General features: G+C 47.0%; 1 protein-coding gene across 1 annotated transcript in view; it reads right to left on the bottom strand.

The window, feature by feature from the left end:
* Nucleotides 1-446: 446 nt before the first annotated feature.
* The window catches only part of LOC134894360 (fructose-1,6-bisphosphatase 1-like), a 38,241-nt gene continuing 12,365 nt past the window's right edge, over nt 447-26,322 (bottom strand). The window contains exons 2-7 of the mRNA XM_063913758.1: nt 17,389-17,551; nt 13,983-14,075; nt 7,095-7,235; nt 6,868-7,005; nt 5,873-5,992; nt 447-782 (exon numbers count right to left, since the gene is read on the bottom strand). Coding sequence (XP_063769828.1) covers nt 591-782; nt 5,873-5,992; nt 6,868-7,005; nt 7,095-7,235; nt 13,983-14,075; nt 17,389-17,551 — 847 coding nt within the window. The 3' untranslated portion in view covers nt 447-590. The remainder of the gene's footprint in view (nt 783-5,872; nt 5,993-6,867; nt 7,006-7,094; nt 7,236-13,982; nt 14,076-17,388; nt 17,552-26,322) is intronic.

The following is a 26,322-nucleotide window of genomic DNA, read 5'->3' as shown; positions in this document are numbered from 1 at the left end:
TTCCTGTCCATCACCTTGCGAACGCCTGTACTAATAAAACTTTCGCACCATCCTGTCACTGATAGTCTATGCCCGTTGTTGTTGTTGTTGTTGTTGTTGTCCGGCATGCGAGTGCTTTGCGGTGCATGCACAGTTATTACCTGATCGCGATCAGGGCTGAATCAGGCCCATAGTGCATCGGGGTAATCTTTCTTCGGTAAACGGAGAGTCTGGAATGTTACTAATCACTAGGGAGCCAAGGTAATATTATACATTGGCTGCTTTTAGTCTTTTTCTTTTTGTCCTCTAATTACCATTTCACTCATTCTGTTTTATCCCGTAATTTGGAAGTCCTCAAGGCACCCCAATGGCCCAGGTTTTGGTGCCTGGAGGATCACATTTGAGAACCTCTGCTGTGACTTATTCCCCTATAAAACTCATGTGATGTACAAGAATCAAAGCAGGGATTAATAAAAATATTTATTCATGTTTCTTAGCCACACCTGACATTGTCTATAAAAGTAAGAAAGTTGTTTTCCTGAGTGACAAATGTCACAGCTGTGTAATGCATTCCTGCTGGGACTCCTTCCCAGAACTGAATCCAGCAGCTTTTATTTTTTGGCATGTTTCTTGAAAATCTCAATGTATTCTTGCACGTCTTCTGGAGAGCCCAGGGCTATGGGCATTCTCTGGTGAATGCTTTCTGGAACTATATCCAGCACGTTCTCCAGTCCGTTTGTAGCCATTCCTCCAGCTTTCTCCATAATGTATGCCATGGGATTGCACTCGTACAACAGCCTCAGCTATAAGGAAGAAAAAAAAAAAAAAGTATTTCTGAAGATGAAGTATACAGTAACTACATAGGAAACATATGGTTTGTATGTTACCCTAGATTGTAGTGATGGTAAAAGCAACAGTCCATTTAGATAAGTGTTGCTGCTGCAGCCAATAAATAAGTGGGGGCTGTTCGTGATGGCAGTATGGTAGGCTCGCCTCCTCTGATGCACTAACCAGAGTATGGATGAAAGAAGGAGGGCCCTGTGTACTGCAGCATCACTGTAGGCTTGCATGCACCAATCACATTCTGTAGCGGTGCTGGCCAGCAAATAGATGAGCTGAGGTATGCTTTATGTCTTCAGGCATGGCATCCTGTCTGCCGGAATATAATTTGTATCCGATAGAGACAGTGATTGCTTAACATCAATGTCATGAAAAACACACAAATTGGCCATAAAACGCACCATAGATGCGTTCCATGGTGAATTAGGCCCTATATTGCTTGTCTGGGACTCCCAAGGGAAATCGTTAACGACATTGCATTGATTGCCTGTTGTCTAATGTGTACCCAGCTTTAGATAATACTCCTGGACCCCATCCGCCAGGATTATTCCTTATATACAGTTCCCGGTGCTGATCCTCACTCAGATAATACCCTTAATCCCTAATAACATGAAATACTACCCCCGGTCCCTATCCTCACACAAGTTCTATGGTCTCTGTTCTCTTCAGATGCTGCCTCTGTGACTCCTTGTCCACCCTGTGTTTGAGGATGGGTGGGAGTAGGGCCAGGTCGACCATTACGCCGGGTATCCAGTGAGGAGGGCGCCGGGCACCCTGAACCACGCTACCAACCTACACGGATGCCCATGATGCATCACAGACTCTGGTGGCCCCCGAAGTGTACCCTTTTCTCTCAGTCACAGCTCCTTCTAGATGCCGAGCAGGACAGCTGTGGCTGTTCAGTGATTGGTGGCTGTGGAAGGCCGGGCCTCCCGTGTTACTATCACTTTCGGCTTGCAGCAATTGTGGCCCAGATACATTGTATCACCATCCTGTGTCTGGTGCTGGGAGGTCAGATACCCTGGTGCCCCATTTCTGCATTAACAGAGTCACCATCAGACAGGGACCCAGCTCAGCGGCAGGTAATATACAGAATATATTACATAACCCATAGCTCTGCATTATGTGGCAAAAGCACAAGTGAAAGTGCCTGCAATTCCCCATTCTCCCCCCCCTCACCAGACTGATCCTCCCACATCCCCCTGTTACCAGGCTAAACCACCCCCCACCAGACTAATCCCACCTCCCCATGACTAGGCAACGTTTCCCTCTTCCCCCTGTCACCAGGCTAAACCCTCCCCCCCCCCCCCCTTTCACCAGACTAAACCCTATCTCCTAACCCTGTCATCAGGATAATCGCCACCCCCCCTTACCAGACTAATCCCCCATCTTCCGCTGTCAAGAGGCTAATCTTCATAGTTTCACCACACTAATCCCCCATTCACCCTCTGTCACCCGGCCATTCCTCCCTCCTCCCCGTCACCAGGCTAATCCCCCTACCTCACCGTACTAATTCCCACCTCCTCCCCGTCATCAGGCTAACCTCTCCCCCACTCCCTCACTTTACCAGACTAAACCCCCCTCCTCCCCCTGTCCAGAGGCTAATCTTGACAGTTTCACACGCTAATCGCCCTGCTCTCACCAAACTAATCTCCCCCTCCTCCCACTAAACTAATCCCCCCTCCTCTCCCTGTCAGCAGGCTAATCCACCACAACCCCCTACCACCACTAGACTAATCCACTCTCCTCCCCCTGTCACCTGGCTCCCTATAGATGCCAGGCGGGTCAGCCACGGATGTAATACATGCTATGTGACCCTTCCTACACATGGGGATGTCTCAGTGCTGCATGTGGGGTCAGTATAATAAGTATAGGCTTTACTGTGTTCCTGTCACCCCTGCCTCCCAATTCACCCACTATCTCTCTGTCGTTCTGCCTCTTCAGTCACCCAATGTCTCCCTGTCACTCCTTCCTGCCCAGACACCAACCATGTCCCTGTCACCCACTATCTCCCTGTGTCCTTGGGAGGACTATAGTGTGGACATGCCCCTTCCTTGTGAGACCACACCCTTTTTTGCAGTGCAAACCTTTGGTGCGCGCTGTCCCTTTAAAAAGTTTATCTTATCAAGGCTCGCCAAAATCTATATTTGCTTACCAAAAAAATTAAGCACATGCCGGCCCTGGGTGGGAGGCCTGGCCAGGGTCAAGTGACAGCCTAGGGGTGGGATATCTTGGAGGGTGTCACAACCCAGGTTTGTTACCCGCCATTTGGTCACTTACTGCACCTCTCAGTTGCCGACTCTGGGCACAGTACATGCATCCACTATCAACCCCAAGGATGCGATGTATCTGGTCTGTTAGGCCGCAGTCCACAGCCAGCCAGGCCTAGAGCACCGCTGTCCCAATCACCTGACCGCAATCTGGCCAATAACTAGCTAATAGAAGGTTAGATGTTGGGAGTGATTGAAATAATATTAAAAACCATATAAATGCAATACCTGTTTTTTGTAAAACAAAGACTTTAACTAACTATAAATTAGAGACCCAAGATCAGGGGCGGTATCCTAGGGCTGGAAAGCTCAAAACGCATTGGGCGCCCGCAAAGAAGCCGTGCACAGGACACTCAGTGACCTCAGGGTGCTGCGCCACCCGACAGTGAGATACGCGGCTGGCCGCATCGCTCCGAAGCACCCGGAAGATCAAGGGACTCAACCAGCAGGAGGAACACAGCCGCGAGAGGTTAGTGAGGTTTAGGGACAGTTAGCAAGCTCCCGGCACCCCGCTAACTTACACGCGGCTCCAGCCTCCAGTAATACAAACGGAACCCGCAATCCTATGCACGGAGTACCAGTTTTACAAAAAACTTCTATTAAGAGCTGCATACAATATACTAACCCTTTTTTCCCCAAAGGTATTGCATTCATATTGTTTTTAATATTATTTCAAGCGCTCCCAACAGCTAGCCTATTTGCATTTATTGAAGGAGCTGCTAAACACATTACAAATCATTAGCGCGGTTTATTCTTCAATTTAACAATCACTAGCCAGCCTGAGCTACTCTGTACCACCTGAAGCTATTCAGCCAATCCTGGCCAGTCCTGGGGTATATATATTCTAGCCTCTGGCTCCCAGTCATCGCTGGTACAATGTCTATCTTAGTCATAACTGAATGAAGATAAAGCTGTGCTCCTGTTGCATTTATTTAATATCTTGCTGGTGCAGTTATGTTTCTATATGCTTCACAAACTCCTGATCCCACTCTACACCTGTGCAAACTACATCTCTAGCTACACAGGTCATTCCAGTTCATTCATACTACACAGATGATTCCGATCCTGGTTATCCACAGCTACCATCCATCCCGGTGTTTGGTCTGCATTCAATCCTGCTATCATCCGAGTGCTCCCGGATTATGGACTATAGAGACAACCCAGTTTAAGCCTGGTCAATACTCTGAGTTCTGCCACTCAAGCATCCGGCTATCTAAGTTATCAAGTAAGGAGTGTGTCCTTCATATCTACAGTAATAATCCAATATGAGCCTGGTCAAACCACTGCTACACACTTCTCTACCACATATATCATCCTATCACCAACACCGAAGTCCCTGGTGGTCTAGTGGATACAATCTGACATCTCTCTGCTGAGACCTGGGTTTGATTCCCGATCAGGGAGGCACCTTTACTCATGCCAGGAGGTCTCCTCAGACCTGCCAGCTCTATCTACAAACCTCCAGATACCTATACAGACCTTTCCCTAACACTGGTTCCACAAACAAACACAAGCGTGACAGAGGGCCACTGCTTCTACTTGGGGTGTACGCTCAATTCTGTCTGGATCTCAAGCAGGTTGACTGGCGCTATATTCACTCACTCTCTGTCTCAGTTTTATCACCCAACGCCCCCCCCCAACTACAATCCCGACAGTCGGCAAGCTGATTAACAGGGACTATTCCCACTCGTCCACGAAACCCATAGAGTAGGAATAGAACCTGTGAATCAGAGTCCGCATAGGGGCTTTGTTGCACTCACTCCCCCCCATTCCCTCCCGGGCATCTCATTGCCAGGATTCCACCATTGGTATGGTGATACACACCCGTATCACAGTGGTGGAGGAGCTGGGGAGTCACAGTGTATTGAGGACGTCCAAACTGCATTCTGGAAAACGGACTGGATTGCAGCAGATACATTGATGTATCAACATATTTTTTAATGTTATTTTATCACGAACCTTAAACCTAACACTCCCCCTACTGCCTAACTCTAAAGGTCGATACACACGGTGAGATTCGGGCTATGCCGGATTCTCACTATGCGACATGGACTGTGGTCGGCATCGCAAGCAAAGATGACTGTGCTTGTGATACCGATTTTGGCTATCTTTTATACGAGATAGACTGTGCAGGCAAGTCAATTTTGACTATTTTTGCTTGCGATGCCAACCGCGCATCGGCATCGCAAGCTGTATACACACGGTGCAATATGCACTAAGTTTCCTTATGATTTTGACTACTGTATATAGTCAAAATCGTAAGAAAAGTTGAGTGCATATTGCACCGTGTCTATACACCTTAACCATCCCCTTCCACAGCCTAACCCTAACTCTCATCCTGGTACCTAACCCTAGCCTTCCCTCTAGTGCCTGTACCGTACCCTCTGGCAACCCAACTCACTCTCCCCCAAGTGCCTATCCCTAACAGTCATAAAAAACCATGCGTCAACCTTTTTTGTGTTGACCATTTAACTATCGACCTTTTGACCCTTTAGACCTAATTAACTGTCGACCATCTGATGTTGGCCTATTGACACCAGATGGTCTATCTTCCATCAGGATACCATGTACCAGATGTTACCTTAATAACAAAAGTATTGTTTGATGTTTCTGTAAGGCATGTGCTACTGTTGAGGGACAAATATTAGGTTTTCAAAAAAAAAAAAAAAAAAAAAAAAAGGTAATCTTTACTTTTCTTCAAAATGTGAAAGTATATCCTCCTGCTGTGTCTATGAATGTCTTGTCTTTTCTATATAGGAGTGCCAGCAAGTAATCATTTTTACCTTTCCCTTTGGGCTCTTTGAGTTTGCAGGGTACAGGAAAATTCCTCCATATACTAATGTTCGGTGAACATCAGCCACCATTGATCCAACATATCTTCCTCCATATGGTGAGCGGCCATCCTGTAATATTAAAGTGATACAACTTTGGTAATATAAAACACACACACACACACACACACACACACACACACACACACACAAACACTTCAGGATAGGATCAATATAAGCATTAAAAATATTGTAATTTTTTAGAAACACAAAAATATACAGACGTATTTAAACTATGGCAGAAGTTCAATAAAGGCCAAGTTTGTTTTTCACTTCTTTAGAATACAAGCAACACACAGATAGTAAAAGGTATGTCAGGACTCAGGACATATACACAATGCAGGGCTGCTATAAACAGTGATATGCTAATATGTATTTATATGCACATAAAGACAAGTACTAGTATTGTTTCATTTATTCCAGGTTTTGTTTGTTAGTTTTTTTGCAAGAAACAGGGCAAATTTCAGCCTGATAGCATATTGGCTATGTATGGACCCAGGGAAAGAACACTTGGCTGTGCACACCTGTACGCCACACACCCTTTTGATTGTGCCATTGTTTAAGCCAACTTGCAAGTTTGGGCACAACGGGAATTACATGCTGCCAGGTATTGCATAAGCTAGTGAATAAAAAGATATAAAGATAGTACAGTTCCACACTTGTACAACAGAGTCCCTGGAAACCTCCCTCTTTCTCAATATTGATCAACTGTACCATACAGTTCATCATATTCTGTATATAAGATGTGATTATCAGTGTCGGTTCCTGCAATTTGTAATATATTATTTAATGGAGAGGAATATTTAAGCAGTAAAAACTAGTTCAGTTGAACATGTCATGATGGGCACTGTATACCCAAATAGCAACCCAATGCCAGATGTAACTACTCTGCAACTAGATGCCCTGAAACTCTCTGGATTTTAAAATGTTGGTAACTGTGCACTTACTTGTGGGAACTTCTTCTTCTGGAGATACTCTGTAACTGCTGCATCAAAGTATTTTGCATAGCCTTCGTTAAGACTGTAAATATTGCCTCGTGGTTTAATTTTAACATTTTTATCGACTAAGATGAATTCTCCAATAGCCTAGAAAGGGAACAAACATAAGTAATTACATCTGAAAAATGAAACTCCCTGTTAACAATAGTACAGATCTGATCTGGATTAAAACTTACAGGGTCTAGCATGAAGCAATTCACACCACACTCAGTAGCTAGGACCAGCATTGTAGCACTTCCATACAAGGCATAACCTGCTGCAATGATATTCCGCCCTGGCTGTAAGGCATCCTTTTCAGTGGGCTCACTGTCAGAGGTCTGAAAAATATGTACATATTAATTTGTTCATCCAGAAAACTGGAGATCATGATAAAGCCACACACAACACAGATGTTTCTAATAAAACTACATTATGTATTAGAAAACAAAGTATCAGCAAGAACAGAACAATTAAATTAAGCTTAGCTGGAATGCCTGTATATAGACACATTGGGCGGTATTCAAATGATATATCGCGCCCAATCTCATTTCTAAAGTGATCCCGATTATCGCGCATATTGCGTACATAGTAATCAGGTTTAGCTGCGTAAAGGGTTAGGGCTCCCTCGCTACCCTGGGGGTAGCGAGCTGAAATTATTATACCACGCCCGTCAGCAAAAAATAGAACATGTGTGGAAGGAGGTGTAGAGAATTGAATACCGCTCATTGTAGAAAAACCTTTAAATGATGATACAAATAGAGAATTATTTTTATAGTAATTCCTTGGTTTTTATAAGGTACTGTAGCTCACAGTGCCACCTTGCGACTTTAATAAGGTACTGTATAACGAGTTTTATGGTAAGAACTTACCTTTGTTAAAACTCTTTCTGCGAGGTACACTGGGCTCCACAAGGAATGGACAATGGGGTGTAGAGTAGGATCTTGATCCGAGGCACCAACAGGCTCAAAGCTTTGACTGTTCCCAGAATGCATAGCGCAGCCTCCTATATCACCCCGCCTCCCTGCACAGGATCTCAGTTGTTAGTTAACCAGTCCAATGCAGTAGCAGGAAAAGAGACGACAACGGTTAGTAGCCACAACACCGCATTCTCACGACAGGAGACGTGTCAGGGGCTAATGCCACACCAACCCAAAGAAGCTAAGTGCGTCAGGGTGGGTGCCTTGTGGAGCCCAGTGTACCTCACAGAAAGTTTTAACAAAGGTAAGTTCTTACCATAAAAAACTCATTTTCTGCTGCGGGGTACACTGGGCTCCACAAGGAATGGACAATGGGTATGTCCTAAAGCAGTTCCTTATGGGAGGGGACGCACTGTAGCGGGCACAAGAACTCAGCGTCCAAAGGAAGCATCCTGGGAAGCGGCAGTATCGAAGGAATAGAACCTTATGAACGTGTTCACAGAGGACCACGTAGCCGCCTTGCACAATTGTTCAAGGGTCGCACTACGTTGGGCCGCCCAAGAAGGTCCAACAGACCGAGTAGAATGGGCCTTAATGTGATCAGGAGCAGAGAGACCAGCCATCACATAAGCATGTGCAATCACCATTCTAATCCATCTGGCCAGAGTTTGCTTGCCAAACACAACAAAAAGAGAATCAGATTTCCTAATAGGAGCAGTTCTCTTCACATAGATACGGAGAGCCCGTATCACATCCAAAGACCGCTCTTTGGGAGACAAATCAGGAGAAACAAGTGCCAGAACTACAATCTCCTGATTAAGGTGGAACAAAGAAACCACCTTAGGTAGATAGCCGGGACGAGTCCTAAGAACCACCTGGTCACGGTGAAATATCAGATATGGGGAACTACAGGACAAGGCACCCAAATCCGACAATCTTCTAGCTGAAGCAATAGCCAGCAGAAACACCACCTTAAGGGAAAGCCACTAAAGGTCAGCTGAACCAAGAGGTTCAAACGGAGACTCTTGTAACGCCTCCAAAACCACCGACAAGTCCCAAGGAGCCACAGGCGGGACATAGGGAGGTTGGATACGCAACACGCCCTGAGTAAAGGTATGCACATCAGGTAAGGTCGCAATTTTTCTCTGAAACCACACCGACAAGGCAGATATTTGAACCTTGAGGGAGGCCAGACGCAGGCCTAAGTCCAGGCCCTGCTGAAGAAAAGCCAACAACTTGGCTATACTAAACTTGGAAGAGTCATAATCGTTAGATGCGCACCAAACAAAGTAAGAATGCCAGACCCTATAGTAAATCCGAGCAGAAGCCGGTTTCCGGGCCCGCAACATAGTTTGAATGACCGCCTCAGAAAACCCTTTAGCCCTCAAGACGGAAGCTTCAAGAGCCACGCCGTCAAAGACACCCGGGCTAGGTTCTGGTAGACACAGGGGCCCTGAACGAGGAGGTCTGGGCGTTGTGGAAGTAGAATTGGACGCTCTGACGATAGGCCTTGCACGTCTGAGAACCAGTGCCGTCTGGGCCACGCTGGAGCTATGAGACGCAGAATTCCTTTTTCTTGCTTGAACTTCCGAATTACCCTGGGCAGGAGTGTCACTGGAGGGAACACGTACGGCAGCCGAAACCTCCACGGTACCGCCAGCGCATCCACGAATGCTGCTTGAGGATCCCTTGTCCCGAAGACCGGAACCTTGTGACTGTATCGAGACGCCATCAGATCTACGTCTGGAAGGCCCCACCTTTCCACTAGGAGTTGAAACACTTCTGGATGGAGGCCCCACTCGCTGGCATGCACGTCCTGATGACTGAGAAAGTCCGCTTCCCAATTCAGTACTCCCGGAATGAATATTGCCGATATGGCCGGTAGATGGCGTTCTGCCCACTGTAGAATCCGTGAGACTTCCTTCATCGCTAGGCGGCTTCGAGTGCCACCTTGATGATTTATGTAAGCCGCTGTCGTAGCGTTGTCCGACTGTACTTGAACAGGACGGTTCTGAATTAAATGCTGGGCTAGGTTCAAGGCACTGAAGACCGCCCGCAACTCCAGAATATTGATCGAGAGGAGGGACTCCTCCTTGGTCCACCTGACCCCTTGACGGCGGAGTACCACAGTCATCACCGCCATGACTTTGGTAAAGACTCGCGGAGCCGTTGTTAAACCAAAAGGTAATGCCCGAAACTGGTAATGGCAGTTGCCAATCGCAAATCTCAGGTATTGCTGATGAAACACTGCTATAGGAATATGCAGGTAAGCATCCTGTATATCCAGGGAGACCATGAAGTCCCCAGGTTCCAAGGCCAGAACTATAGAGCGAAGGGTTTCCATCCGGAACTTGGAAACCTTCACAAACCTGTTCAATGCCTTGAGGTTGAGAATGGGCCGGGAGGACCCATTCGGTTTCGGGACTAGACACAGTACCCCCGGCCCCTTTGCGCAAGAGGCACCTGTACTACGACTCCTGTATCCAGGAGGGTCTGTACCACCGAATGTAGAGTGTTTGCCTTTGTCTTGTCCAACGGGACATCTGTCTGGCAAAATCGATGAGGGGGGTCGGTTTTTGAAGGCTATGGTGTAACCTCGAGTGACGACTTCCCTTACCCAGGCATCTGAAGTGGTCTTCAACCATTCCTGGGTATACCCTAGAAGCCGGCCCCCCACCCTGGGATCCCCCAGAGGGAGGCCCGCCCTGTCATGCGGCAGGCAGGTTTATCGGTCTTGAAAGCTGGCTGACGGGCAGCCCAGGCTCTTATGGGCTTAGGCTTACCAAGTTTGGAAGTGCGGGCCTGCTTGTTGTATGCCTGACCTTTTGCTTTACCTGAAGGACGAAAGGAAGTACCTTTAGCCTTCGACACAGAGGAGCAGTACTTGGCAGACAGGCAGATTTGGCAGGAGCCAAGTCAGCCACAATCTTATTTAAATCCTCCCCAAACAGAATATCTCCCTTAAAAGGGAGTACCTCCAGGGTTTTTCTAGAGTCCAGATCCACAGACCAGGATCTCAGCCACAATATCCGGTGAGCCAGGACTGACGTAGTAGAGGCCTTGGCTGCCAGGATACCAGCATCAGAAGCCGCCTCTTTAATATAACGAGAAGCTGTGACAATATAAGACAAGCATTGTCTAGCATGGTCAGAGGAGATTTCAGCATCTAACTCCAAGGCCCATGCTTCAATGGCCTCTGCAGCCCAAGTAGCTGCAATAGTGGGCCTTTGTGCAGCACCCGTGAGGGTGTAAATCGCTTTCAGACAACCCTCCACACGTTTATCCGTAGGCTCTTTTAGAGACGTGACGGTGGTGACCGTTAGAGCTGAGGAAACCACCATCCCAGCCACATGCGAGTCCGCTGGAGGAGGCGTTTCCCAATTCTTAGACAGCTCCGGCGCGAGGGGATAGCGAGCCAGCATCTTCTTTTGAGGCACAAACTTCGTACCCGGGTTTTCCCAGCGTTCCTGACGTATATCAATTAGGTGGTCAGAGTGAGGTAAAACTTGTTTAATCACCTTCTGACGCTTGAACCTATCTGGTTTCTTAGGAGGAATGGATGGCTCGGGATCATCCGTAATCTGTAAAATTAACTTAATAGCCTCCAAAAGATCAGGAACATCCAAATGTGAACCACCCTCCCCATCAGCCGTATCTGAGTCAGAACCTGTGGGGTCAGTGTAAGTGCCGTCTTCATCCGACGACGTGTCAGTGACAGCAGTGGATTGTGAGGAGACAAGCGCTCGCTTAGAGGACCCCTTGGACGTAGGCGAGCGACGGTCAGACTTTTTAGTAGTCAGGGACTGGTTCAACTTCTTTATTTGAGCAGATACATCGTCCGCCCACGGCGGGTTAGCTGCAGGGACCACAAACGGTTGCACCGGCATTGGGGGTCCCATAGGGGGTGTTAGTTTATGAACTAGCGTATGCAAAAGCTTGGAAAAAGCGGCCCACGGTGGGTCATTATTTGCCCCCGTTGCCAACGTCCCACTGGGGGGCAAGGAGCCCCCAGAACCAGAGCCCAAAGCTGCTATATTCTCCTCATAGGTATCTGCGGCTTCAGCAACACTGGCAGTGTGTTCAGCCCCAGAACAGTTACCCTCAGAAGCAGACATGATATAACTTGCAGTATCAGGTAACACAGTACAATTTGTCAGCAGCACAATACCTCTAGCCCAAACCCCTGTGCAGTGTAGTCGGCACTAGCAGAGATAAAGGAGAGATATGGTGACTAAATCACAGAGAAAAATACGTAATACAGTATATCTTTGTGAAAATCCTATATTAAATAACACCTGACGCACCAAGCCCCTCAGGTTATAGAATATAGGGATAGCAGGTTGAGTGAAAGACACGAAATGGACAGCTATCAAATGCACACACAAATAGTCACAGTCTGTACAATGCAGAGGTTATTACTAACAATAATACTGCACTGGACTAGCTTACACAGCTATATAACAATAGATATAACAGTACACAGTAAGAACTGGATGTATATCACAGGGTAATTGTACTAGGAAACCCTGACTAAATGCACTCTCTTTCTTAACTAACACTGACTAAAAAGGCAGGTAGAATACTTAAGTGTCATGTAAAGTCACAGCACTGACAACCAGGCGGCTTTACATAGGAGGATTTGCCCAAGCAGTCCCAGGAACAGTGAGCTGAGGGATAATGGCACCGCAGACACTGCCAGGGAGTGAGGGAGAGACAGATATGCAGCTCCAGGGCGGGAACATTTGCAGAAAATGGCACCCTAGGGCTGGGGGAGGGGCTTCAGGTCCAAGCTCTATCCCCCTGCTGGCAAAACCACCGGGTACTGTGGGCTCTAATAAAACAGTTTATAGAGAAAACCTGACCTGTCCCATGCCCTGGTGATCTAGTGGGATCGCCTGAACTGTCAGTGTCCACCGCCAGCGCGCGCGGCCCGCCTCCCACTGACCGCGCCGGATCACAATAAAGAACAGGTCCCGCAAGCGGGACCCACTTACCACCTCCCGAAGCGCGGCCACGTGATCCCGGAGAGCCCCCGTCGTGTGTGCCTGACAAGAAGAAAACCGGAGCCTCCTGCTGTAGTTACCCGGCATCCAGGGCTCGGGAGTGTACAGCGCCGCTGGGGAGAGCCAGAGCTGCAGCCGTGAATGTCCACCGACATGTAACACTGCTGCTGCCCTTGAAGTCTTCACTTTTTTCCTCAGAAAAAAAGATCTTCTTAGGGCTGCCTGGAGCAGCCCCTCTGTTAAGTGCCTGCTACTGCAGCACCAACTACAAAACTGAGATCCTGTGCAGGGAGGTGGGGTGATATAGGAGGCGGCGCTATGCATTCTGGGAACAGTCAAAGCTTTGAGCCTGTTGGTGCCTCGGATAAAGATCCTACTCTACACCCCATTGTCCATTCCTTGTGGAGCCCAGTGTACCCCGCAGCAGAAAAGTACGTTGAAACAATTGTAACCACATCACATTATTTATCTTTATTATATAGCGCTACCATATTACACAGCACTTTACAGATATTAGATTATTTTGTCAGAAGCCAAAAAGCCAGTCAACACATTTGTAGTTTAGGAGAAAATGGGAACACCAAGAGAAAACCAACGCAAACACTGGGAGAACATACAGTTCCACACAGATTATACCTTGGTGGAACGGATCCCTTGGCCCCAGTGCTGTGAGGAGGTTATACTATCCACTGTGCCACCCACATGATCCTGCACAATTTTCCTTTACTGGATGACTATATCTTCAAAACTTTCTTTTTTGTACACTTGGATTCCAGATGCTACAGAATGATGTATCCTTAGAAATTGCATCATTCGAAAACACGATACACAATTTAAACAGATTTTCAAAAACTTGCCTGAAAATGCTATAACAATATAAAAATATCTTAACATTTCTTGGAGAAAAAAAAAAATACTACATGAAGGTATGATGCAATGTAACCAGAGACTACAGGAAGTAGAGAAAATAAATAAATAAACAAAAACAAACAAAGCCTGTTCTGACAGCTGGTCACATGAGGACATGGCCAGCACGGAACACTACTCCCACTCTACCTAGTTTTACTGGAAACATGGATGGTTTCTAAAGAAGCAGTAATAAAAGAAAGTTACAATAGGGAAATTAATGCAGTGCATGTTTTAAGCACTCTGTACTTAGCCTTACCTTTTTGTAGATTGCAAAGATTGTGCCAATTGATGCCAGACAGTCAATGTTTGAGGAACCATCCAGTGGGTCAAAACAGACAATGTATTTACCCTAAAAATATCAAATACAAGTTATAGTTCAAACACCTCTCCAGTATACAGTGGTTGTGTCTATTATTTACCATTTTTATCTTTGACATAAATGCATTTGAGACCATAGTATTATATGTATATATCTCATGAAAGCGCAAAAAAAAATTGCTCCTCCACTGTCTAATTGTCAGACTTCTGTTTGTTTTTGCAGAAATGTGTCCGATTTTGAGCAGTGTGCATAGACATTATGGGGTAAATTTACTAAGGTGGGAGTTTTCTAGAACTGGTGATGTTGCCCATAGTAACCAGATTCTACTTAACATTTATCTAGCACTACTAGAAGATAATAGATAGAATCTGATCGGTTGCTATAGGCAACATCACCAGTTCTAAAAAAAAAACCTCCCACCTTAGAAAGTGTGTGTGTGTGTGTGTGTGTGTGTGTGTGTGTGTGTGTGTGTGTGTGTGTGTGTGTGTGTGTGTGTGTGTGTGTGTGTGTGTGTGTGTTGCATTTTCTGATGGTGTAGCTGGGGCAGGGGGCAGAGCACTTGTGATCTACATTTTTTTTTATTATAATGGCATATTTATTAAACTTACATTATGGAAAACCTCTGAAATCACCAGTTTTCTGGGGTGATTCCTGCAAAGTCTATGCTCTGCAATGTAAAGCATTCTGGATCATGCCCATGGCAACTAACACAATGTAGTCCATGCTAACCTTAGGGCTACTCTTTTGCATTTTTTTTTTCTTGGACAGCCACACATACGCAGTAAGTGAGCCATGGTAACTATCACTTTACTTCAAGGCATTCGCGGACACGCACACACACACTTGCCTACTCTCTGGAATATATGGGAAACTTCAGAATTTTGGGGAGCTCTCCCATACCCTGGAAAGAGCATGACAGCCTCCCAGAAGTGGGTGGTCTGGGAGCTGGATGACGCAGTTAGCATTTTTGCCAATGCCTTGGTTTCTCCCAAAACAACATTAGTCACTCTTATCTACACACCCATAGCCCCTTTTGTAAATCTCAACCTGTATTAAAGTACAGTCTCCTACCTACCTGCTACCCACTTATGAAATGACATGCCACGCCTGATCAGACTCTCCTTCACGCTTTAAATCTTTCAAATATGTTTTTTAAAAAACACATCTGTATTACAGTTACCCTAGCTATACTACTTACACTGGGACACCCTCAGAATCTCCTCTTACTTAGCAAAGCGTTCTAGTCAGTTGAGTGTAAGCTCTCTCATCTATCACTATTTTATGGTTTTACACACTCTGTTATCTCCAGTCTGGCACAACCGAGCACAGCACTAAAGGGCCGTATTCATGGCCTGATTTGGGGAGAGATGTGTGCCGAGCGGTTCGCTCAGCACACATCTCTCCTCCCGCTCAGCACAGCGCGATGTGTGCTGAGCGTGCGAGGGAGGGGGGACAGCGCTCATTTCACCCAGCGAGTCTAGTCAGATTGCTTAGATTTTAAGCAGCGATCGTTCCGTGAGTACCCCCCCCTGAAGGTACCTTACAAACCAAACAATAATAGTCATGTAAAACAAACAGTATTTGTGTTTATTTTCACCTTTATTATTTTTTTCCTTTTTACGTAAGTGTGGCTGTATTCCAAGCTGAAAGCTGTGTCATGGCAGTCAGCACTATTTTCTTTGCCCAGAGCTGACACCGCATTTTTATTCTGTGTGTTTTAGTAGATATCTTTGTGTGATAAAACAAACACCAAAAATGACAAAGGTTACTGACTAATGTGAAAACAATTACATTGCAAGCTTTAGAATTGGGTGACAAATAGACCGCAGTGTACAAAATGGGCAATGTAGATATTTCTCATTATCTATTAAAGGCAGTACTTTTATATTACTTTCTGTGTTTGTGTTACCACACAAAACTATCCATTACTAAATAAATGTATCATCTAATGCATTGAGCATTACTAAGTCATTTATTGCAATGCACAATGGGGTAACCATGGCAGTAGTGGAATGAGTACATGCCCAGCAGGTATACACATGAGGTGTGTAAGTGTACCTGGTACACACGCACAATGGTGTGGGGGTGGAGAGTGTGCCCAGTAGGGGAAGGTGTGTATACCCAGTAGAGCACATCCCTTCTACATAGCTTGTCCCAAGCTGCAAGGGCCCAGGGAACTAGTATGTTTCTCTTCTGTCCCTCAGTGCAGGGTCTGCTTCAGTAAGGAGGAAAAGGGAGAAAATGTTGGCCGCATGTAGAAGGTAAATATATAGGGGTGTGAATGATCGCCTAGGAGGGGGGGGGGAAGCTGGTACCTTTCCCAGGGTCCCATGGGGCCTTAAACAGACTCTGGGCTAAGATGTCTGTAGCTGCTCAAAGTTGCCTATGATTGGCTCGGACACACATGCAGAGTGTGAAAAAATTCACAAGATTGTCTGCAAAACTCTGAAACAGGCCCTTTCTGTATATTAGTCTTTGCTGTGGAAGATCAGAAAGCAAATTGAAGACTGGCAGAGGAGGTTCAGTTTCTTTGTTCATCGCCAGTTTAAAATGATGTATAGTAGAAGGGGGGATTGCTTGTGGCATAGAGTCTGCCTTGCAGTCCTACATTTTCTCCAGCAGGACTATTCAACTAAATGTGGGGGGGCTGAACATTTGAGTTTTAATATCTGAACACAAGTTTAAAATATAGTACACATATGCCATCAGAGTCACACATGCCTCTTTATAGGACATCTGACTCCTCCTCTGAGGGACACCAGTATTTGTCACACATGTCCCCATGCACAACAGCTAGAGTATGCACAACATTTTATACTGACATTAGGACATTGTGAAATGTGTACATTCAGCTGCACTGCAACACCAGCTAAATATGCAGATTGCCACATACCTTGTATCCACAGAGCTGTCATTCACTTCAATATGAAGTTTGCGCCACTATGCCCCACAATGCACCCACGTGCCTAGTGTGAACACTAGTAACGCTGTGCCGGGCAAAAGGTACAGTTACTTACATGTGACAGCTTCAGCCAACAAGAACCTGCCCGATTCTTATTGGCTAGTGCTGCCACATGTGACAGCCGACACAATCAGCCTTGGCTTCAGAGCAGAAAGCCAGTAAAGAATCAGCCTGATTCTTATTGGCTGCTGCATGTCACCACAGTGTATCAAGTTGCGGACCAGTTTGCATGAACTTGCGGGCCACCAATTCAATAGTCCTGTTCTAGAGCATCATTAGCATATCAAAGAGACATTCCATTTAAGAGCTTTTCTTGCTAAATGGTGGCCTGAGTGATGCTTCTATTCCATGTAGAGTTAAAATGTCTTTAAAAATACAAACCCTTTTCTCCGGTTCAACTATAAGAGCATGTGGGTCTTCTTCTGATACCAGGATACAGCTACTGAATGAGGATTTCAGCAGGTTAATCACCAAGTCATTTGAAAGGATATCCAACTTCTTCACCTGGTCCCCTGTTACATTAGTGGTTCCCGCAATTCCATATCTAAAATAAAGCATTCATTATGAGAACCAAAATCTATATACAATATTTAAAATATACATGTTATAGAGAGATCCAGAGAAATCTGCACTCACTGGTTTGGTACATGCAAGGCTAGCCAGATCAACCACATTTATAAAATACAGGGCTTCACTGCAATTAGCGACCAGCTCATAGAGCTGGAGAATAATTGTCAGAGGGAGCTTTGCAATGAGATGAGGGGGAGCACTGTCCGAGACCCCATTTTACACATGCACCTTTGGCAGAAACATTTAGATACACCCATTTGCACAGAGACCCTAGTGCTGCAAACCTATAATTTGGGCAGTGACACCAGTGTCATACACCCTCAATTTGCACAGGTTAAAATAAGAATTTACTTACCGATAATTCTATTTCTCGGAGTCCGTAGTGGATGCTGGGGTTCCTGAAAGGACCATGGGGAATAGCGGCTCCGCAGGAGACAGGGCACAAAAAAGTAAAGCTTTACTAGGTCAGGTGGTGTGCACTGGCTCCTCCCCCTATGACCCTCCTCCAGACTCCAGTTAGGTACTGTGCCCGGACGAGCATACACAATAAGGGAGGCATTTTGAATCCCGGGTAAGACTCATACCAGCCACACCAATCACACCGTACAACTTGTGATCTAAACCCAGTTAACAGTATGACAACAGAAAGGGCCTCTTAAAGATGGCTCCTTAACAATAACCCGAATTAGTTAACAATAACTATATACAAGTATTGCAGATAATCCGCACTTGGGATGGGCGCCCAGCATCCACTACGGACTCCGAGAAATAGAATTATCGGTAAGTAAATTCTTATTTTCTCTATCGTCCTAAGTGGATGCTGGGGTTCCTGAAAGGACCATGGGGATTATACCAAAGCTCCCAAACGGGCGGGAGAGTGCGGATGACTCTGCAGCACCGAATGAGAGAACTCCAGGTCCTCCTTTGCCAGGGTATCAAATTTGTAAAATTTTACAAACGTGTTCTCCCCCGACCACGTAGCTGCTCGGCAGAGTTGTAATGCCGAGACCCCTCGGGCAGCCGCCCAAGATGAGCCCACCTTCCTTGTGGAGTGGGCTTTTACAGTTTTAGGCTGTGGCAGGCCTGCCACAGAATGTGCAAGTTGAATTGTGTTACAAATCCAACGAGCAATCGACTGCTTAGAAGCAGGTGCGCCCAACTTGTTGGGTGCATACAATATAAACAGCGAGTCAGATTTTCTGACTCCAGCCGTCCTTGCAATGTATATTTTTAAGGCTCTGACAACGTCCAACAACTTGGAGTCCTCCAAGTCGCTAGTGGCCGCAGGCACCACAATAGGTTGGTTCAGATGAAATGCTGATACCACTTTAGGGAGAAAATGCGGACGAGTCCGCAGTTCTGCCCTATCCGAATGGAAGATTAGATAAGGACTTTTATAAGATAAAGCCGCCAATTCAGATACTCTCCTGGCAGAGGCCAGGGCTAGTAACATAGTCACTTTCAATGTGAGATATTTCAAATCCACCTTTTTCAATGGTTCAAACCAATGGGATTTGAGGAAATCTAAAACTACATTTAGATCCCACGGTGCCACCGGAGGCACCACAGGAGGCTGTATATGCAGTACTCCCTTGACAAAAGTCTGGACCTCAGGGACAGAGGCCAATTCTTTTTGGAAGAATATTGACAGGGCCGAAATTTGAACCTTAATGGATCCCAATTTGAGACCCATAGATAATCCTGATTGCAGGAAATGTAGGAAACGACCCAGTTGGAATTCCTCCGTCGGAACCCTCCGATCCTCGCACCACGCTACATATTTTCGCCAAATGCGGTGATAATGTTTCACGGTGACTTCCTTCCGTGCCTTAATCAAGGTAGGAATGACTTCTTCTGGAATGCCTTTCCCTTTTAGGATCTGGCGTTCAACCGCCATGCCGTCAAACGCAGCCGCGGTAAGTCTTGAAAAAGACAGGGACCCTGCTGTAGCAGGTCCCTTCTCAGAGGTAGAGGCCACGGTTCGTCCGTGAGCATCTCTTGAAGTTCCGGATACCAAGTCCTTCTCGGCCAATCCGGAACCACTAGTATTGTTCTTACTCTTCTTTGCCGTATGATCTTCAATACCTTTGGTATGAGCGGCAGAGGAGGAAACACATACACTGACTGGTACACCCAAGGAGTTACCAGTGCGTCCACAGCTATTGCCTGTGGATCTCTTGACCTGGCGCAATATTTGTCCAGTTTCTTGTTGAGGCGAGACGCCATCATGTCTACAATTGGTCTTTCCCAACGGTCTATTAACATGTTGAAGACTTCTGGATGTAGACCCCACTCTCCCGGATGAAGATCGTGTCTGCTGAGGAAGTCTGCTTCCCAGTTGTCCACGCCCGGGATGAACACTGCTGACAGTGCTATCACGTGATTCTCCGCCCAGCGAAGAATCTTGGCAGCTTCTGCCATTGCACTCCTGCTTCTTGTGCCGCCCTTCCTGTTTACATGGGCGACCGCCGTGATGTTGTCCGACTGAATCAACACCGGCTTTCCTTGCAGGAGAAGTTCCGCCTGGCTTAGAGCATTGTAGATTGCTCTTAGTTCCAGAATGTTTATGTGAAGAGACTTTTCCAGACTCGTCCATACTCCCTGGAAGTTTCTTCCTTGTGTGACTGCTCCCCAGCCTCTCAGGCTGGCGTCCGTGGTCACCAGGATCCAATCCTGAATGCCGAATCTGCGGCCTTCTAATAGGTGAGCCTTCTGCAACCACCACAGAAGTGACACCCTTGTCTTTGGTGACAGGGTTATTCGCAGGTGCATCTGCAGATGCGACCCTGACCATTTGTCCAACAGATCCCTTCGGAATATTCTTGCATGGAATCTGCCGAATGGAATTGCTTCGTAAGAAGCCACCATTTTTCCCAGGACTCTTGTGCATTGATGTACTGACACTTTTCCTGGTTTTAGGAGGTTCCTGACCAGATCGGATAACTCCTTGGCTTTTTCCTCTGGAAGGAAAACCTTTTTCTGAACCGTGTCCAGAATCATTCCTAGGAACAGCAGACGAGTTGTCGGGATTAAATGGGATTTTGGAATATTCAGAATCCACCCGTGTTGTCTTAGCACCTCTTGAGATAGTGCTAAAGCTGTCTCCAGCTGTTCTCTGGACCTTGCCCTTATTAGGAGATCGTCCAAGTATGGGATAACTAATACGCCTTTTCTTCGAAGAAGAATCATCATCTCGGCCATTACCTTGGTAAAGACCCGAGGCGCCGTGGACAATCCGAACGGCAGCGTCTGAAACTGATAGTGACAGTTTTGAACAATGAACCTGAGGTACCCCTGGTGTGCGGGGTAAATCGGAACGTGTAGATACGCATCCTTGATGTCCAAGGATACCATAAAGTCCCCTTCTTCCAGGTTCGCTATCACTGCTCTGAGTGACTCCATCTTGAACTTGAACTTTTTTATGTAGAGGTTCAAGGACTTCAGATTTAGAATAGGCCTTACCGAGCCATCCGGCTTCGGTACCACAAATAGAGTGGAATAATACCCCTTTCCTTGTTGTAATAGGGGTACTTTGACTATCACCTGCTGAGCGTACAGCTTGTGAATGGCTTCCAACACCCTCTCCCTTTCGGAAGAGACGGTTGGTAAGGCAGACTTCAGGAAACGATGAGGAGGATCCGTCTCTAATTCCAACCTGTACCCCTGAGATATTATCTGCAGGATCCAGGGGTCTACCTGCGAGTGAGCCCACTGCGCGCTGTAATTTTTGAGACGGCCCCCCACTGTCCCCGAGTCCGCTTGAGAGGCCCCAGCGTCATGCTGAGGTTTTTGCAGGAGCCGGGGAGGGCTTCTGTTCCTGGGAAGGAGCTGCCTGTTGGTGTCTCTTCCCTCTTCCTCTGCCTCGTGGCAGGTACGACAAGCCCTTTGCTCTCTTATTTTTGTAGGAGCGAAAAGGCTGCGGTTGAAAGGTCGGTGCCTTTCTCTGTTGGGGAGTGACTTGAGGTAAAAAAGTGGATTTCCCGGCAGTAGCCGTGGCCACCAAGTCTGATAGACCAACTCCAAATAACTCCTCCCCTTTATACGGCAAAACCTCCATGTGACGTTTTGAATCCGCATCGCCTGTCCACTGTCGTGTCCATAAGGCTCTTCTGGCTGAAATGGACATAGCACTCACCCGAGATGCCAGTGTGCAAATATCCCTCTGTGCATCACGCATATAGATAAATGCATCCTTTATTTGTTCTAACGACAGTAAAACATTGTCCCTATCTAGGGTATCAATATTTTCAATCAGGGATTCTGACCAAACTACTCCAGCACTGCACATCCAGGCAGTTGCTATAGCTGGTCGTAGTATAACACCTGCATGTGTGTATATATTCTTTTGAATAACTTCCATCTTTCTATCTGATGGATCCTTAAGTGCGGCCGTCTCAGGAGAGGGTAACGCCACTTGTTTGGATAAGCGTGTGAGCGCCTTGTCCACCTTAGGGGGTGTTTCCCAGCGCGCCCTAACCTCTGGCGGGAAAGGGTATAATGCCAATAACTTTTTTGAAATTATCAACTTTTTATCAGGAGCAACCCACGCTTCATCACACACGTCATTTAATTCTTCTGATTCAGGAAAAACTGTTTGTAGTTTTTTCACACCATACATAATACCCTGTTTTACGGTATCTGTAGTATCAGCTAAATGTAACGTCTCCTTCATTGCCAAAATCATATAACGTGTGGCCCTACTGGAAAATACGTTTGAATTTCTACCGTCGTCACTGGAATCAGTGCCCGTGTCTGGGTCTGTGTCGACCGACTGAGGCAAAGGGCGTTTTACAGCCCCTGACGGTGTTTGAGGCGCCTGGACAGGCATTAATTGATTGTCCGGCCGCCTCATGTCCTCAACTGACTGTTTAAGGGAAGATAAACCATCACGTAATTCCACAAATAAAGGCATCCATTCTGGTGTCGACCCCCTGGGGGGTGACATCTGCATATTTGGCAATTGCTCCGCCTCCACACCAATATCGTCCTCATACATGTCGACACCACGTACCGACACACACCGCAAACTCACAGGGAATGCTCTAATGAAGACAGGACCCACTAGCCCTTTTGGGGAGACAGAGGGAGAGTCTGCCAGCACACACCACAAAGCGCTATATATACAAGGGATATCCTTATATTAAGTGCTCCCTTATAGCTGCTTTAATATATATATATATAGCCATTAATGTGCCCCCCCTCTCTGTTTTACCCTGTTTCTGTAGTGCAGTGCAGGGGAGAGACCTGGGAGCCGTTCTGACCAGCGGAGCTGTGACAGAAAATGGCGCCGTGTGCTGAGGAGATAGGCCCCGCCCCTTTTTCGGCGGGTTCTTCTCCCGCTATTTTTCCAGTCAGGCAGGGGTTAAATATCTCCATATAGCCCCTATGGGCTATATGTGAGGTATTTTTAGCCTTGTATAAGGTTTATATTTGCCTCTCAGAGCGCCCCCCCCCAGCGCTCTGCACCCTCAGTGACTGCCCAGTGAAGTGTGCTGAGAGGAAAATGGCGCACAGCTGCAGTGCTGTGCGCTACCTTATGAAGACTGAGGAGTCTTCAGCCGCCGGTTTCCGGACCTCTTCACGCTTCAGCATCTGCAAGGGGGTCGGCGGCGCGGCTCCGGGACCGGACTCCACGGCTGGGCCTGTGTTCGATCCCTCTGGAGCTAATGGTGTCCAGTAGCCAAGCAGCAAATCCACTCTGCATGCAGGTGAGTTTACTACTTTCCCCCTAAGTCCCACGTTGCAGTGATCCTGTTGCCAGCAGGACTCACTGTAAAGAAAAAAACCTAAACTAAACTTTCTCTAAGCAGCTCTTTAGGAGAGCCACCTAGATTGCACCCTTCTCGTTCGGGCACAAAATCTAACTGGAGTCTGGAGGAGGGTCATAGGGGGAGGAGCCAGTGCACACCACCTGACCTAGTAAAGCTTTACTTTTTTGTGCCCTGTCTCCTGCGGAGCCGCTATTCCCCATGGTCCTTTCAGGAACCCCAGCATCCACTTAGGACGATAGAGAAATAAAGGAGAATACTAAAAACACACCTTCTGAAGAAACAGCTACCACTTAACAGCGGAGAAACGAGTCGTGGACTGGCTAAATTACCGCTGCCACCGCAAATCATCGTCTACAGCTGGACCACACAAGCAGCTGCAACTGTTCCTATAGCCGCGCTCTCCCTCCCCTCCTACCTTGCTCTCTGTGCGCTGTCAGATGCCGGAGCCTGACAGTGGCATACCGCAGCCATGGACTTCTGCACAGCACCAAACAGGGGCATAACTAGAAATTTGTGGTCCCCATAGCAAAATCTTGAAAGCCCCCTCACCCTCCCATTGGCACTGGGAGGTAAATAAAACACACATTTGCCCCCACATGGAGGCTCAGTACCTCCATGCGCTACACCACTCTGTGCTGCTCTGCACCCCCTAGAGTGCTTTCTATCCCTTTGTGCTACTCTGCACCCTTCTGTTCTACTCCTCTACTTCCCTCTTTGTTGCTCTGCACCACCCTGCTCCTCTACATCTAATAATATTAGTATTATTTATATTGCACTTTTCTCCTAATAGGACTCATAGTGCTTTACATTTGCCTTTACAGCACACAATACAAAACAAGCTTCACAATGGATATTAGTGAAATGCTCCAGCATACTGCTCTACACCATTCTCATTTATGGGGACGCTGGGCAAATGGGGGAGCAACGTATACTGGGCAGATGGGGGCGCATAGGCCAGAAACACCCAACACTCAATGGGACGGACATCATCACGATCATCCTCAGCCAGAGATATACTGCCCATTAGGAGGAAAACAGAGGACCAGGAGGAATGCAGGGGAACATGTAGGGGTGCAGAGGAACAGAGAGTGGCAGAAGAGCACAGAGGGGTTCAGAGGAAAACAGAGGGGCGCAGTGGAGCACACAGGCGTTCAGAGGAACATAGAGGGTGGCAAAGGAGCACATAGGGGTTCAGAGGAACACAGAGGGGTACAGATGGGTTCAGAGGAGCGCAGTGTAGCACAGAGGGATGCAGAGGAACATATGGGTTGTACAGCAGTATACAGAGGAGCATAGAGGGATGTAGAGCAGTACAGAGGGAAGCAGAGGCACAAATAAGGGGTGCATAGAAGCACAAATGGATGCAAAGCAGTAGAGGGATGTAATGGATCACAGATTATTCTATGCAGTACAATGGTGGGCTCTGGGTGTGAGGTGAGGGATAAATTCTATAAATTATTTTATTTTCCTTCATTGACACCCAGTCCAGTACACCATGGCTTGGTTGTGGGCTGAGTCTCCAGCCAGCGGGAAGCTGGTGCTCTTGTGTCTCAGCTTCTCCATCCTGGCTCGTTTTAACCTAGGTTCTACTCTGGAGCCCTTTGCTTCAGATCTCTTAGGGGCATATTAAATTCAAGTCGGATCCTTTCGGAAAGGATCCGACAAAGCACTATTCAATGAGATAATGGCAATCTGACTTTTTTAAAGTCGGATTGACATACGTCACGAGGACAGCACTGTGGTACAGTAACAGCGCTCACTGCAACTCACTCTGCTCCAGGAGCTGTAACGCCGGGTGACCTGCGCTCCCCGGCGACGCTGCTGCGGTGTGCTGCCCTCCTCTCCCTGAGCAGCCCGGCTACGGGAGCTGTAACGCCGGGTGACCTGCGCTCCCCGGCGACGCTGCTGCTGTGTGCTGCTCTCCACTACTTAAGCCGGACTACGGGAGCTGTAACGCCGGGTGACCTGCGCTCCCCGGCGACGCTGCTGTTGTGTGCTGCCCTCCTCTCCCTGCGCTCCCCGTCTCATCTCCTCAAACCGACATTTTTTAAAGTCAGATTGAGATGGTCGGAAACTGGGTCAAAACCTGTCGGATTTGGCCCCATTTACCACAGAAGCACGCGGATCAGAGCTCAGCATTTCACCTATTCTCAGTCTTGCTCTCATTTCCAGCGTGCTTTGATGCTTAGGAGTCAATCCAATCAGGGGGGTAATTCAGACCTGATCGTAGCAGCAAATTTGTTAGCAATTGGACAAAACCATGGTGGTCATTCAGAGTTGTTAGCTCGTTGTCATTTTTCGCAACGCAGTGATTAGGTGGAAAATGCGAATGCATGGTACGCAGCGCGCATGCGCTAAGTAATTTAACACAAAACTTTGGAGATTTGCACAAGCTCGAGCGACGTAGGAGTGCCAGGAAAAATAGCAGAAGTGGCTGGAGAAACGGGGAAGTGGCTGGCCGAACGCAGGGCGTGTTTGTGACGTCAAACCAGGAACTAAACGGACTGAGGTGATCGCAATCTAGGAGTAGGTCTGGAGCTACTCAAAAATAATTTGTGCAGTTTTAGAGCAGCTCACAACCTACTCAGCACTTGCGATCACTTCAGACTATTCAGTTCCGGATTTGACGTCACGAACACGCCCTGCGTTCGCCCAGCCACGCCTGCGTTTTTACGAACACTCCCTGAAAACGGTCAGTTGCCACCCAAAAATGCCCTCTTCCTGTCAATCACTCTGCGGCAGCCATTGCGACTGAAATGCATTGCTAGACCCTGTGTGAAACTACATCGGTCGTTGTACTAGTATGTTGTGCGTGCGCATTGTGACACTTGCGCAGAAGTGCCGTTTTTTAGCCTCATCGCTGCGCAGCGAACACCTGCATCCATTTAAAAAAAAAAAAAAAAACAGGCTTTGTATAAAATAACAGTTTTTTTTAGCAGTCAAATAAATCAATCTAAAAAGGCTCCTGTGCATC

This window comes from Pseudophryne corroboree, chromosome 1 (assembly GCF_028390025.1).
Source record: "Pseudophryne corroboree isolate aPseCor3 chromosome 1, aPseCor3.hap2, whole genome shotgun sequence".
Taxonomy (NCBI): Eukaryota; Metazoa; Chordata; class Amphibia; order Anura; family Myobatrachidae; genus Pseudophryne; species Pseudophryne corroboree.
This window is presented reverse-complemented; position numbering and strand designations above follow the sequence as displayed.